Source organism: Prunus dulcis, unplaced genomic scaffold (genome assembly GCF_902201215.1).
Source record: "Prunus dulcis unplaced genomic scaffold, ALMONDv2, whole genome shotgun sequence".
Taxonomy (NCBI): Eukaryota; Viridiplantae; Streptophyta; class Magnoliopsida; order Rosales; family Rosaceae; genus Prunus; species Prunus dulcis.
The window spans coordinates 1-14,786 of NW_023010410.1; the positions used below are offsets into that span (position 1 = coordinate 1).

The following is a 14,786-nucleotide window of genomic DNA, read 5'->3' on the forward strand; positions in this document are numbered from 1 at the left end:
TAATTTAGAATACGTATACGAGATTAATACGAAGTGTTTCAAACGAGTACTTTGAATTAAATATCCTAATTTCCCAGGTTTCTAGTAAGTGTACTAGGAATGAGACGTTCTAAGGTCCAACTACCCAATTTAGACGATGGAACAGCTTTGGGAGACACTCGGTCAACCGACGATCAAACTTCCCAATTCGGGTCAACCGGGCCTACGGGACCCACGACCTCCGTTTTACAATCCGAAAGTTCCTAAAGGTTTCACAAGGTCTAAGATACCCGTCTCGCAAGTTTGGTCCGAAACGGACGGTTAGATCGCTTACGATCGCACAATCGGACGGTTAATATAAAACACAAACTTTAAGTTATTGAATCGGAACATCCGGGTTTCCGATTCACAATCCGCGAAGTCCTATACGATCCTAGGAATTCCTAGAACAACATATTTTAATTCGGGAAGGATCTAACGGTCGGAACCTATCGAACCCGGATAACGCACAATATGCGAAAATCCGTTCGATAGTCAAACGACATCCGAATTGAGATCCGCGAAATCCTACGCGCTCGTGACAACCTAAGGATCTCTTCGGGTTAATTTGCAGCCTCACCGGCCTCGCCCACGCGCCGCCACACGCGCCGGCAGCGCGTGGGTGTGTAGAGAAATTTCCGGCGACGGAAAAATCTCCACACCCGAGCTCACCCTTCCGGCTACAGATTCTACTCGATGAGTGGAACACATTATTCAACTACACCAAGGTCCAATTCGGACGGCAAGTGGTCGGAATCGGCGTCGGAAACTCACGATTTTAACCCGGAACTTCACGGCCTCGATCCGGCAACCACCGTCGACATGGTCGTCGTACAACCTAAGAAATGGCTAGAAGGGAAGTAGAGCTACCTGTTCCAAGTGACGGCGCAGCTCGAGATGGCCGGAAACGTCGTCGGCGACGTCGGCAGTTTCAGCCTGTTTTCACGTCGTTGCCACCGCCGTTTGCCGGGTTTTCGATCGGAGAAAAGGGGGGGGCTGGGTAGAGGAGGAAGAGATGAAGCTTTTGCAAGAAACGGCGCCTCAAACGGAGGTCGGACGGCGAAGTTCTCGCCGTCTGAAATCTGGCGAAAAATCAAAACGGGGAGGGGGAGTTCAGCCGCGGGAGAGGGAGAGAGAGAGAGAGAGAGAGAGAGAGAGAGAGAGAGAGAGAGAGAAAAGTCAGATATTTTAAACCCAAATTTTGAAATAATTACGGTTTTGCCACTGGAAGTGTTTTGATCGTAACTTCTTCGTTACAACTCCGATTCAAGCCTACCGCGTGTCTACGAATTCGTCTCAGTACCACCTACCCAAAAATACCAGCCACTGCCCCAAACACTTTCCGGGCAAGAAAATGACCCATTTACCCCTACCCTAAGGGTAAATTTGTAAATTCACTTAAGTAATTTAAAATAGGAATTAAATTCGGAGTCGGGGTGTTACACCTAGTGTGCCTGTGTTCGACACTTGGATAATAATTTCAAGAAAGGTCACAATGGAATGGCACTTAAACAAATACTTTGGGAAGCAGCAAGGGCAACCACCATTCCTGGGTTTAAAGCACATATGACTAGAATGGAAATTGAAGATGGAAGCGCAGTAGGATGGTTTGATGACAAGCCTGCAAAGCATTGGAGTAGATCCCATTTTAGGACTACGTCAGAATGTGATATCTTGTTAGACAACCAAAACAACCCCACCACACCACCCCGGAAAAATGGCTACAAGCGTTCTGAAGAGCATAGAAGCCTTATATCAACCCAGTGGCTGGTGAAGAATATTGGCCAGTGACAAACCATCAGCCTATTAAAACCCTCAAATATCACAAGCAAGCTAGGAGACCATGGATGCTCAGATGTAGGGAGCCAGATGAGGTTCGACCTCCTTCAAATCCAAACAAACTTCGAAGATGCTTCATCAACATCAACTGCAGCAAGTGTGGCCAAGAAGGCCATAATGCTACTACTTGTGAAAGGAAGAAGCAAGGAAAAAGTGCTCAGGTATAAAGAAAATGAGATTTTATGTTTTATTTTTATTTCATTAAACGTTGAGAAGTTGGCAATGAAATTTGATTTGGTACAGGTGAATGGAGAAGGTGATCCAAGAGGGCAAACTTCAGCAAATCCAGGCCAACAACAGTTACAGACAAATGGAGGAAATAGGACAAGTGAAACCGAACAGCAAATCAAGCACACTCTGTACCAAGAGGAATACAATCTGCAAGAAATATATATGTCTGAATCCAATACACAAGTCTCAAACCCAAGTTCTTCTTCTACAAGAGCAAGCACAATGAAAACCAACACCTAGTCGTATGCCAAGAAGAATAACATATGGAAACCATAAAGCACTTAGGTTTAATTGGTCTTGGTACCATGCAAAGTTTATTTTACAAACAGATAAAAATTGGGATTATGTCGTGAAGTGTTGTAGCTTTGTGGCCTTGGTACAAGTTGTAGACTTGGTCACGTTTCGAACCAATTTTGTGAACTCATTTTGGCTACTTTTGTTTTGTATATCAATCTCCAGATAATGTCTTTTGTCAATTCTTTCTCAAATTTGAATTAGTACCTATGATTATTTCCCTAAAAAAATTGAAATCATAAAGTTTGAGTGTTTTTCAGGAGTAAAAGCCTTGCTTTTGGGGTTTTAACTCCTTTTTCTTCAACAACAAAATGAGCTTCAAAGAGGGTTTACATAGCTTTATATTTAAATTATAATTTTTTTTTTATAAAAAAAAAAAAGAGGGTTTGCATATTGGAAAGACTAAAAATCCCTTTTTAAATGGCTGGAAAATTGGATGATGTTAAAGTCATGTGACAAATCATGGTACAAAATATATTGTACATTATTTGTTACCTTGTATAGGAATAGTCAACTTCTCTGTTAAGGCTTGTACAAATTAGTGCCTTTAACTTAGGTTTTAAATTACCTTCCTTAGGTAGCCTTATGGGCCATATATATTTGTCTTCTTCTGTATTGCAAATACATAACAAATATACGATATATTATTTTTACATGGTATCAGAGCTTGTATATTGATCCATTAAAAATTTTCATTCTTCCTACGTTTTTTTTTTCAACCATGTCTGACACTGCCTCCACTGCTTCTTCCAAATCTAATGGGAAGAAATCAGTTAATAAGGACACGCCGCTGTCCACAGAATATGCGGCTTCTTCTCCCCTTTATTTACATCATTCTGATAACCCTGGTGTGATTCTTGTTACACAGCTGCTGCTTGGTGACAATTATCCTACATGGTCTCGTGCCATGAGGATGGCTCTTGACGCCAAAAACAAACTTGGGTTCATTGATGGCAGTATTGCCAAACCTGAGGATGCTTCAACCAAATTTCATCAATGGACCAGGTGTAATAGCATGGTTCTATCTTGGATTGTTAACGCTCTCTCTCCCGAGATATCCAATAGTGTTATCTATACCGCTACAGCACGCGAAGTTTGGGACGATCTCCGTGAACGTTTTTCTCAAAAGAATGCTCCTAGGATTTTTGAGATTCGTCGCGCCATTGCCAATCATACACAAGGTAACTCATCCATAGCCTCTTATTATACTATTTTGAAAGGTTATTGGGATGAGTTATCTTCATATATTTCGTTAACCTCTTGCACTTGTGGAGCCTCTCAAACTAGCATGAATCACATTCAAGAAGAGCATCTCATGCAATTTTTGGCTGGGTTGAACGAATCTTATTTTGGGGTTCGTAGTAATATGCTTCTTCAGGATCCTTTGCCCACTGTCAATCGTGCCTACTCCTTACTCTTACAAGATGAACGCCAACGTTCTCTTCAACCTGTAATCACAACATCTCTCGATCAATCTGCCATGGCGGCTAATCGACCGCAGTCTCATAAACCATTTTATCATTGCAAATTTTGTGATACCGACGGTCACTCAGAATCTCGTTGTCGCAAAAATCCTGCCAGCAAAAATTATATGTTTTGCACATTTTGTGATACAGCAGGGCATACACAGTCTCATTGCAAAAAGAAGAATGGTACTGCCAAGACCAATTCTTCTTCCTCACATACTACCTCTACTGGTTCTTTTGTCGCAGCAACCACTAGCACTCCAGCTGCACCAACTCTAACTCATGCACAATACAATCAATTGATTGCCATGTTGCCATCCGGTAAAAATAATTCTATGGCTAATGTTGCAGGTAACCCATTATGTTTTCATTCTTCATTCAATCTCAGTTCTTGGATAATTGATTCCGGCGCCACCGATCACATGGTTTCTAGTTCTAATATGTTAGACAACATGACCACTCTTCATACTGCTCCTATTAAATTACCTACTGGACAAACATCTAATATTACTCATATTGGCTCTTCCAAACCCTTACCCTCTTTACCTTTACATAATGTCTTATTGGTACCTGATTTTCATTTTAATCTTCTCTCCGTTAGCAAACTCACTAAGCTACTTAATTGTTTTATTACCTTTTATTCTGATCATTGTGTTTTGCAGGACCTGAGTTCGAAGAGGGAGATTGGTAAGGGATTGGAACGTGGTGGTCTTTATTATTTGGCTCCTGATGTACCCTCTATTGCTAATTCCGCTGTTGCTTCCCCGAGTTTCAATCTATGGCACTGGTGCTTAGGTCATCCATCTAAATTTATTCTTCCCCACCTACAAAATTTTCATTCTACAATTTCTATTCCTAATAATCATGTTTGCACCATTTGCCCTTTGGCTAAACATTGTAGACTTTCTTTTCCCTCAAGTACTATTTCAACGAATGCTTGCTTTGATTTGATTCATTGTGATGTGTGGGGGCCTTATTCTGTTCCTGCTCTTTCTGGTGCTAAATATTTTTTAACCATAGTAGATGATTATTCTCGTAGTACTTGGCTTTATTTAATGCAACATAAATCTGAAGTCACTACCTATCTACCTCGTTTTTTTGCTATGATTAAAACACAGTTTAATCTCACTATTCGCCAAGTTCGTACCGATAATGGAACTGAATTTTTTAATCACACCATTAAACATTTTTTTTCTTCACTTGGTGTCATTCATCAACATAGTTGTGTGGGAACACCGCAACAAAATGGCGTTGTCGAGCGCAAACATCGTCATCTTTTAAACATTGCTCGTTCTCTTCGTTTCCAATCGAATTTACCTTTATCTTTTTGGGGAGATTGTGTTCTTACTGCTACATATTTAATTAATCGTTTGCCCACAAAAATTTTACAAGGAAAAACACCTTATGATGTTCTTTTTGGCAAGTCACCATCTTATGCACATTTACGTATTTTTGGTTGCCTTTGTTATGGGCATAATCTTTCCCCTCACTCAAAGTTTGATAAACGAGCCACACCAGGCATTTTTCTTGGTTATCCACCTTCTCAAAAGGCTTACAAAATTTATGATCTTCACACTAAAAAGGTTTATACTTCACGTGATGTCACTTTCTATGAAACTGTATTTCCTTACAATTTATCCCACACAAATACCATGCCTAGTGTCTTACCTCTTCCTATACCAGAATTTGAGCCCTCTGATCATGCTACTGCTTCCGCACCTACACCACCCCTTAACCCCATTACAGAGACCACACCTCCTCCGTCTCCAATTACCACCCATTCCTCCCCAATATCACATACTTCTTCTCTCCCTCCTATTCCGTCCTCCTCTCCTCCATCTATACCAACACCGTCTGACTCTACTCCCCTTCCTCCTCGCCATCGAAAGCCACCAGGTTACCTTAGTGACTACCACTGCTACCAATCTCAAGTTGATCTTCCTTCCTCAACTCCGGTTCAACATGGCACCAGGTACCCTTTATCCCATTATTTATCTTATGACAAATTCTCTATTAAACATCAAAGTTTTCTTGCTTCTATTACTACCATTGTTGAGCCTAACACTTTTGATGAAGCCATTAAATATCCTGAATGGCGTAAAGCTATGCAAAGTGAACTTGCTGCCTTGGAAGCTAATCATACATGGACCCTCATGGCCTTGCCTGCTCATAAAAAAGCCATTGGCTGCAAGTGGGTCTATAAAATAAAACGGCATTCTAATGGCACTATTGAACGATGCAAAGCTCGCCTCGTTGCCAAGGGATATACGCAAATGGAAGGGATTGATTATCATGAAACTTTTTCTCCTGTTGCCAAGCTTACCACTGTTCGTGTTTTATTATCTTTGGCCGCTGCCAAGGGTTGGTGTCTTCAACAATTAGATGTCAACAATGCCTTTCTTCATGGTGATTTACATGAAGAGGTTTACATGCAGCTCCCTCCAGGTTCTCACGGCAAAGGGGGAAATATGGTGTGCCGTCTTAACAAATCACTTTATGGATTAAAGCAAGCTTCTCGGTGTTGGTTTGCAAAATTTTCCAAAGCATTACTTGATGCGGGATTTTCTCAATCTAAAGCAGATTACTCCCTTTTCTATCGTCACAAAGGTAAGTCCTCAATTTTCTTACTTGTATATGTCGATGATATTATTATTACAGGTACCGATACTGCTACTATATCAATTATCAAGAATTTGTTGCACCAACGTTTTCATTTAAAAGACCTTGGTGATTTAAAATACTTCCTTGGGATAGAAGTGTCTCGTTCTCCAAAAGGATTGTATTTGAGCCAACGGAAGTATGCACTTGACATTTTGAAAGACTCAGGTCTTATTGGTGCACGTCCTACTTTCTTCCCCATGGAACAAAATCTCAAGTTAAATAATGAAGATGGAGAACTATTACATAATCCAGAAACCTATAGAAGATTGGTGGGTCGCTTGATATATCTCACCATCACCAGGCCAGACATTGTTCATACAGTTCATATTTTGAGCCAATTCATGCAAAGCCCCCGTACAACTCATAAAGATGCTGCAGATCGATTATTACATTATTTGAAAGGGACTCCAGGCCAAGGGATTCTGTTATCATCTTCTAATAATTTTCAATTGAGAGCCTACTGTGATTCTAATTGGGCTAGCTGTCCAATGACAAGGAGGTCGACTACAGGTTACTTTGTACTTCTTGGAGAAAGTCCTATCTCATGGAAAACAAAGAAGCAAGATACTGTATCACGCTCATCAGCCGAAGCAGAATATAGAGCGATGGCTATGGCAACTTGTGAACTCCAATGGTTACGATATTTACTTTATGATCTTGGTCTGTCACACACCACACCAAGCTTACTTTATTGTGACAACCAAGCTGCTTTATACATAGCAGCTAATCCAGTATATCACGAGCGCACCAAGCATATTGAGATCGATTGTCATGTTGTTCGAGAGAAGATTCAAAATGGTTCTTTACGTACTGCCTATATTCCTTCAACGGAGCAACTCGCAGATGTCTTTACCAAGTCTTTAGGTAAAGATCAATTCCAACGACTCAAAAACAAGCTAGGTATTCTTGATCTCCATACTCCAGCTTGAGGGGGAATATTGAAGATATGGAAAGATTACAAAATATATTGTACATTATTTGTTACCTTGTATAGGAATAGTCAACTTCTCTGTTAAGGCTTGTACAAATTAGTGTCTTTAACTTAGGTTTTAAATTACCTTCCTTAGGTAGTCTTATGGGCCATATATATTGGTCTTCTTCTGTATTGCAAATACATAACAAATATACGATATATTATTTTTACAAGTTCAAATGACATTTCTAAAAAAATCTCATTTTAGAGGGATAAGTGGAGGTCTGTACTAAATGAGAAAGACTTCTAAATGAGAAAGTCTTCCATGCCACGGGGATAGCACTATTTTGCTGTCCCTGACCAATAACGCTATGACACGCGTGATAACACTTTCACGTGGTATAGTATTATTGGCTGGAGATAGCAAAACAGTATTATCCCTGTTGCAACTAAGTTTTTCTTGTACTAAACCAACAAACTGCTGCCTAAGAGAGTTGCAAGTTAAATTCAAAATATGATTACATCATTCTTTTAGACAGTGTCTCATTTGTTGAAAGGAATATAAGTAGTGGCGATCAAATGCAAATTGTTCTTTCTTCTAGCCGTTATTCCAAAATTATCTGCCATGTCGAGGGCTTCGAGTTTAGTCCCATTTGGAAGGTTCCAGTTAAAGTGGTACAATAGTTGAGCAAGTCCAAGCTCAATGTTTGAAGTAGCAAATGAGATGCCTGGAAAAATCCTCCTACCTGCACCAAATGGAAGCAATTCAAAATTGTTGCCTTTAAAGTCAATGGAAGAACCTTGAAAGCGCTCTGGTTGAAAGCATTCAGGATCGGCCCAAAGTTTTGGATCTCTCCCTATTGCATAGGCATTGATGAGGATTTTGGCCTTGGCTGGTATTGTATATCCACCAATTTCACATCTTTCCCTTGCCTCTCTGGGGATTAAAGGACCCGGAGGGTGCAACCGAAAAGTTTCCTTCATGACTAATTTCAGGTAATGGAGCTTTTGAACATCTTCCTCTTCGATTTTGTTTTTTCCTTCGAATACTTGTCGCACTTCCGATTGCACCTTCTCCATTACTCTAGGGTTTTTCAGAAGCTCTGACATTGCCCATTCCACTGTTGTTGCTGAAGTTTCACTTCCTGCTGAAAATATATCCTGAAATCATTGTGAAGTTGCAATGAATTATATGCTTGTACAATAATGTTAGGTTTTGTTATTATATATTAAAAAGTAACTTTAGGGCTTTTGTACTCTTAGAGTTTTATTTGTATTGTTATGGTTCGGTTTTTTCAAGTTTTTTCAAGTTTTATCTTTTCTTTTCCTTTTTCTTCTGAGCTTGCACTCTTAGTTGGGATGCCTACGCAAGAGTTTCTTTGATCATGCGTGACTATTAGTGGAAGAGCCCCGGATTGTCTTAATTTGGATGTTAGATCCCTCCGTTATTGTAGTTGCCCTTTGTGACTAGTGGCTTTTTTGGATGAATTATGAATGCAATTCCATAATTTCTAAAAGAGTACAAAAGCATAACAATAGAGCTTTCCTTTCAAACCTTGTTACCAACATCATCCATGTTGTATATGTTTCCTTTCCCAACAAGAAACCATTTTAGAAATTAATAATTGCTAAAATACACTGTTTTAAAATATGAAATTGCTAACAAATCATAGATTTTACCCCTATGAAAATGAAGAAATTTGGAACGACCATTTCTTTGTACTAAAGGTAGAGCACGATGCTTTTTACATAATTGACACATTAAGGGAGAGGTTGTATGAAGGTTGCAACCAAGCCTATATCCTGAAATTTGATAAAGACACAACAATCCAAAGATTACCAAGTGAGGCTAAAGCATCATATGAGAAATCGGGAAATCAGGTGCGACTGAAAAACTGTAAGGAAACTAAAGCTGGAGGGGCTCTTGTATTGACCCAGAAAGATTTAGAAAACAGTGATGTGGAAGAGGAGGTTGTATGCAAAGGAAGAGAAGCTTGCAAAGATTATATTAAGATCTTTTTGGCTGCTATACCTATAGGGGAATTGCTGGCGGATCTTAAGAAGGGTTTGATGGCATCTACACCTCTTCGTCATCGGCTACAAATTGAATTCCATTGTACCAAGCTCTTGCAGTAAATAGATGAATATTCTGTGAAAGAAACAGTAGCTGTTGCACCAGCGATGGCAATGGCATTAGCAGTTGCATAATGACTTTACATAGTTTCCAGCAATCGCTAATACCCCGAGGTTTTTTTAAATGAATCAAGAATGAGAGCTCAATGTAAATAGAGAACTGATAACACATTATTTCTTTCTTTATTATTATTAGCAAGAACTTCTCATGTACAAAAACATTAATGCTGAGTAATAAATGTTTTCTAATATTGCATATACTAATGAAGCTGCATACAAACCAAGGGGCTTGTAGCTCAAGTAGTTAAGAGATACCCCTGCATCCGAGGTCCTAGGTTCGATTCCCCCCTCCCCCAATATCGCTTGTATCCACACACAAAAATTTCTGAAGGCTTGACAGTATTCTTCCATTGACATCCTTAATTGTCTCATTCACGGAAAGGAATATGTGTGGTGGCGATCACATGCAGATTGTTCCTTCTACTCTCTGTGATTCCAAAATTCTCAGCCATGTCAAGGGCTTCTGATTTAGTATCATTTGGAAGTTTCCAGTTGAAGCGGTACAAGAGTTGAGCATGTCCAAGCTCAATGTTTGAAGTAGCAAATGAGATGCCTGGACAAATCCTGCACCTGCACCTAATGGGAGCAACTCGGAACTGTTCCCTTTGAAGCCTATGGAAGAACCTTCAAAACGTTCTGGTTGAAAGCATTCCGGATCAGCCCAAATTTTTGGATCTCTCCCTATTGCCTATGCATTGACAAGGATTTTGGCCTTAGCTGGTATTTTATATCCACTAATTTTGCATCTTTCCTTTTCTTCTCTTGGGATGAAAGGACCCAAAGGGTGTTATGTTTCTTTGATGACTAGTTTCAATTAATCTAGCTTTTGAACGTCTTCCTCTTCAATTTTGTTCTTTCCCTTGAATGCATGTCACACCTCGGATTGAGCCTTCTCCATTACTCTCAGGTTTCTTAGTAGCTCTGACAGTTCCCATTCGATTGTGGTTGCAAAAGATTCAGTGCCTGCAAAGTAAATGTCCTGAAAACATGGTGAAGTTACAATGGATTATACTGTTGTACGATAAAAAGGTTTTATTGTTTGACTGTATACAGGTCTTCCCATGGCGACCACTTTGATTTGATTGGTTGTGAGATGAAACTCAGGCTTATTAGCTTCCTCATAATTAAGCAGCATGCCCACCAGATCTCGCTCATCACCATTGGTGTTGTTACTAGCTTTTCTCTTCATCTTATGTTCACTGACAATATTTTCAAGAATTAAACAAAGGAATGTAAGGGAAGGGTACAAATCAGCGATGTTAAAGCCTCCAACAAGAGGTATGATTTCCCCAACCAATGTGGTAAACTCATGCTGATATTTGCACTTGTTACCAAATGCTGCCCCGGAAATCACTTGTCATGGTGTAAATCTTGTCGCTGAGATTTATGCTAAGTCCCTCAGATGAGGCAATGAATTCAATCAAATCCCATACCTCCTCTTCCCTTATCGATCTGAATGACCAAACACGGTTGACACTTAAGAGCTCCATCACAGTTATCTTTCGTAAATGTCTCCAATATTCATTGTAGGGGGAGAACACCATGCTTGTCATAACCATACACAGCAGTCCATCACAACCATTGATGCAGCATGTTGTTAAAATGTTAACTCGCAATTGTACGGGCCAATTAGTAGTATAGCAAGACAAGTACGAGGTCGTACCCACGAGGACTGAGAAGTTAAAATTAGTTATGTACTTAGATTACCAAATTCAAGGAAGTAGGAAGTTAAGTCTAAAATAGAATTTAAAGCAAGAGTGGTTGTAATTGTTGAACAAATGAGGCAAACGAAATTTCAAACAAAAGCAAGGTGAACAAATGTAACAAAGAGTACTTTTGTAGGCTGGAAAACAGATTGGGAGACTAGGGCATTCGATTCACCATAACAATTCAATTCTGGGTTATAAGGAGTCAAGTGACAAGTCTCATTCGGATTCAAAGATTGATTCTAGCTAAAGTATGATTAGGCCATGGTGTCTGGTCCGAACCTTGTGCTCCTAATTCCCTAACTTGATCATTTGTTGTCTAATCTAAATTAAGCATTAGGAACCCATTAAGCATAGAAGAACAATTTAAACAACCAAGCATGTATCTAATCCCTGTTGTCGAATGTCCATACATACTTTTCTTATTCATAGTTCAATTCAAATCAAAGCATGGTGTCTACTCTTGATTCAAACCAAGGTAGCTAATATACAAGTTCTAATGGTGATCAATCATCCAAACAAGCATATTAACTGATAAGCATAAAGAATAGGAATATGAATCATGAATCAAACTTGAAACTCAAAACTTCAACTTATAAACCCAGAATATTCATGTTAGGTTACATCATAGCCCTAGTTATGAATTTAGCTGCTCATAATGGAAATGAAACTTAAGCAAAAATGAGAAAACATATTGAATGCAATAAGAGTAGAGAAAACCAATTCTGAAGTTGCTTGTGGTTTCCAAGGCTTCTCCAGGTGCTTATCCACTTCTAATGCTACTCCAAGAACTTTCTCATGTCTAGAGTATGGCAACTAAAGAGGTGATTTGGATGAGTTTGGGTGGTTGGTGATGGCAGAGAAAGAACAAATTCGTAGGAAATGGAAGGAAGGCTTGTTGGAGTTGTTCTTCTGATTTTGGGCTGAATGAAGTGATATAGGATGGCTGGAGTGAATTATTGGTGAATGGAGTGACTCCTCTGCACTTGAGTAGCTGACACACCTCCCTTAATTACCTCCCTTAATTGCTCAACATGTCAGGTTCCTTCCTTAATTGCTGGAAAGACCTCCCTTAATTGCTGGAAAGACCTCCCAACATGTTCCTCCCTTAATTGCTGGAAAGACCTCCCTTAATTGCTGGAAAGACCTCCCTTAATTGCTCAACATGTTCCTCCCTTAATTGCTTAACATGTCAGGTCTGGTGTGTATATGGGCTCACGAATTGGGCTCAACTTCATTATCTGATGCATTTGAGTAGTCCATCTTGAAGTTCAGACTCTCATCTTTCCAACTACATATTATTTGGGCCAATCCAAGTTCGGAGAAAGATGTTAAGGCCGAAATGAGTTGCTAACCCAGTCTGCTCGGTTTTGCACCATTTTGCATCTTTTCTTATCCAAAGACACCATTGTTACCTAAGGCCCAATGAACTGAATGATAAACAGAAAAGGGATTAAAAGCACACGTTTGACTCAATAACATAACCAAATGATAAGCAAGAAGGGTACAAAATGATATACAATTGTGAACTGATCAAATACCCCAAGACCTAGATTTTGCTAGTCCTCGAGCAAAACAAAAGAGAATAAAGTTGAAAACAAAACAAGAAGTTAACTAAACCACTTCTGTAGGTAACTCGATTGCAATGTGCATATGCAACAAGCCTTTAAACCTCTCGGCATCCCTAATTGGAAGAGTTGTGTCTCCTGAGGGTTTAACAGAAACGATACCCACAAACGCTTTACTGACTCTCTACACCAAAGGGATAGAAAACTAACTTTGAAAACAACTAATGAAAGAAAACTTTAATCATGCATCCAACACCATAGAGTTGCCAAGATAGATGATCAATAAGTGTGTAAAGTGGAAGCTATAGCTCAAGGGCACACGGCTTCAAAGTAAACATACTCAAATCTTGAAGGAAGAACATGCTTCAACTCTAATTCTCACATCTAGCACTCAATCACTCAGAACCTATGGTTTTATTCTCTCAAACAAGCATAAGTGAGTATATGAAATAGACGCACAATATTTAGTTAGATCTCATGAAGGGAATCAAATACTAAGAGTAGAGATACACACATACATACCAGCACCCATGAATACATCCTCAAAGATCAGCTAGGTCTTTCACACGGTTGTAATGAAAGGCTAAGGTTAAGGGAAGTGGAAGAATTGGAAGGAACACAACTAACTTCAGAACATACCAAGGTTGCATTCTTCATTGATCTGCAAGGTGTCATTGATTTAGAATGGTATGGCTGCAACTTCATAGCATCATCTGGCATAGACTTTATATTTCACATTTAGATCAAATCGAAACACTTTCTCTTTATCTTTCTCTTTTTTTTTCTTTTTTTTTTTTTTCTGCATAGATTCGCACCAATTTACATTTGGGCATGTGGCAGCAACCTCCTTGCTTCAAACTTTATCTTGGCACACCTTGGTATATTTCTAAGTTATAGGGTATGGCTATAATAGGTTAAATATCTCTGATTGAGATACAAAGTTAGGGGAATTATGAGGGTGATAGAAGAAAAAGGCTTGTAGTGTTTGGCTGCAAAAGAGCTGATGGAACACACGAATGGGTAGGGTGAAAAGAAAGCACAGAAAATGGTTATACACGCAGAGCCTAGCATCACTTCAATGAGTTCATTCATGAGAGCATGCACCTGATATCTGCAAAGAGAATCATCCTTAGTATTCAACCAAAATGGAACAATGAGATCATTTAGACTGAATTGAAGAAAATAAGTAGAGATGAGGAATAGAAACACTTTAAACCCTCTCAAAAAAGCAATTAGGCTCGAAATAGCTCACTAGGGTAGTCTCCACTATTTTCCTTCAAGAATCTGAGCATGGTACTTTAGCCACCAGAATTCTAAGAGCAAAAGCTTTGTGAAGTGTAAAATTTCTGATATGAAAATCTCAATGGCAGCTCCATAGCATTGGTTGTATGAAAGTGACAAGCGAACGAAAATTGTAAACACAAATGAACAAAAATTGAAAACCTCCCCCCAGACCTGAATTGAACATTGTCCTCAATGTTAAAGCATAACAAGGATGAGTGAGAACATGTGAATAATAAGGGGACAGTTTAAGACAAAGTATTAGAGAAACTCCCTCTTGATGCAATTAGGTCGACCGCTGCCAAGCACCTTATTCTTCAACACATGGGTTGCCTCCCAAGAAGCGCCTTAGTTAATGTCTTGGCAAGACATTATGCCATTAGCTAACTTGATTGGACGAAGGGAAGATGATCCACCACATGACCAGTTTGAATTCCAACTGGCATTCCCTCATAGAATGGCTTTAAGCGTTGTCCATTTACTTTGAAAGTCGAGCCATCTTTAGGATTTTGAATCTCCACAGCTCCATAGGGAGATACATTGACCCCGGTGAATGGGCCAAGCCACCTAGACTTCAATTTTCCTGGAAAGAGACGCAAACGTGAGTTAAACAAAA

General features: G+C 39.5%; 2 protein-coding genes and 1 long non-coding RNA gene across 3 annotated transcripts; 2 read left to right on the forward strand and 1 right to left on the reverse strand.

Moving 5' to 3' along the window:
* Nucleotides 1-1,905: 1,905 nt before the first annotated feature.
* LOC117613583 lies at nt 1,906-2,564 on the forward strand. Its single transcript, XR_004583743.1, has 2 exons — nt 1,906-2,018; nt 2,101-2,564. It is a non-coding gene; the product is annotated as an uncharacterized LOC117613583 (long non-coding RNA).
* A 620-nt stretch (nt 2,565-3,184) lies between these two features.
* Nucleotides 3,185-4,622, forward strand: LOC117613582. Its single transcript, XM_034342187.1, has 2 exons — nt 3,185-4,199; nt 4,511-4,622. Exons 1-2 carry the CDS (start codon nt 3,290-3,292, stop codon nt 4,537-4,539), a joined length of 939 nt encoding a protein of 312 aa, XP_034198078.1. The 5' UTR covers nt 3,185-3,289; the 3' UTR covers nt 4,540-4,622.
* A 3,343-nt stretch (nt 4,623-7,965) lies between these two features.
* LOC117613581 (cytochrome P450 71D8-like) lies at nt 7,966-11,159 on the reverse strand. The gene is made up of 4 exons (XM_034342186.1): nt 10,948-11,159; nt 10,667-10,814; nt 10,493-10,594; nt 7,966-8,583 (listed from the first exon to the last, which is right to left on the reverse strand). The coding sequence occupies exons 1-4, from the start codon at nt 11,157-11,159 to the stop codon at nt 7,966-7,968; spliced, it is 1,080 nt and encodes a 359-aa protein (XP_034198077.1).
* Between the last annotated feature and the right edge of the window lie 3,627 nt (nt 11,160-14,786).

Excerpts from the sequence above, each read along its gene's own strand:
- LOC117613582 (XM_034342187.1), top strand. The coding sequence starts at position 3,290 with ATGAGGATGGCTCTTGACGCCAAAAACAAACTTGGGTTCATTGATGGC. Across the intron at positions 4,200-4,510 it reads TTCTATGGCTAATGTTGCAG|GACCTGAGTTCGAAGAGGGA; the intron begins GTAACCCATTAT and ends TGTGTTTTGCAG.
- LOC117613581 (XM_034342186.1), bottom strand. The coding sequence starts at position 11,159 with ATGGTGTTCTCCCCCTACAATGAATATTGGAGACATTTACGAAAGATA. Across the intron at positions 10,815-10,947 it reads GATTTCCGGGGCAGCATTTG|TGAACATAAGATGAAGAGAA; the intron begins GTAACAAGTGCA and ends AAATATTGTCAG. Across the intron at positions 8,584-10,492 it reads TGGAGAAGGCTCAATCCGAG|GATATATTTTCAGCAGGAAG; the intron begins GTGTGACATGCA and ends CAATGATTTCAG.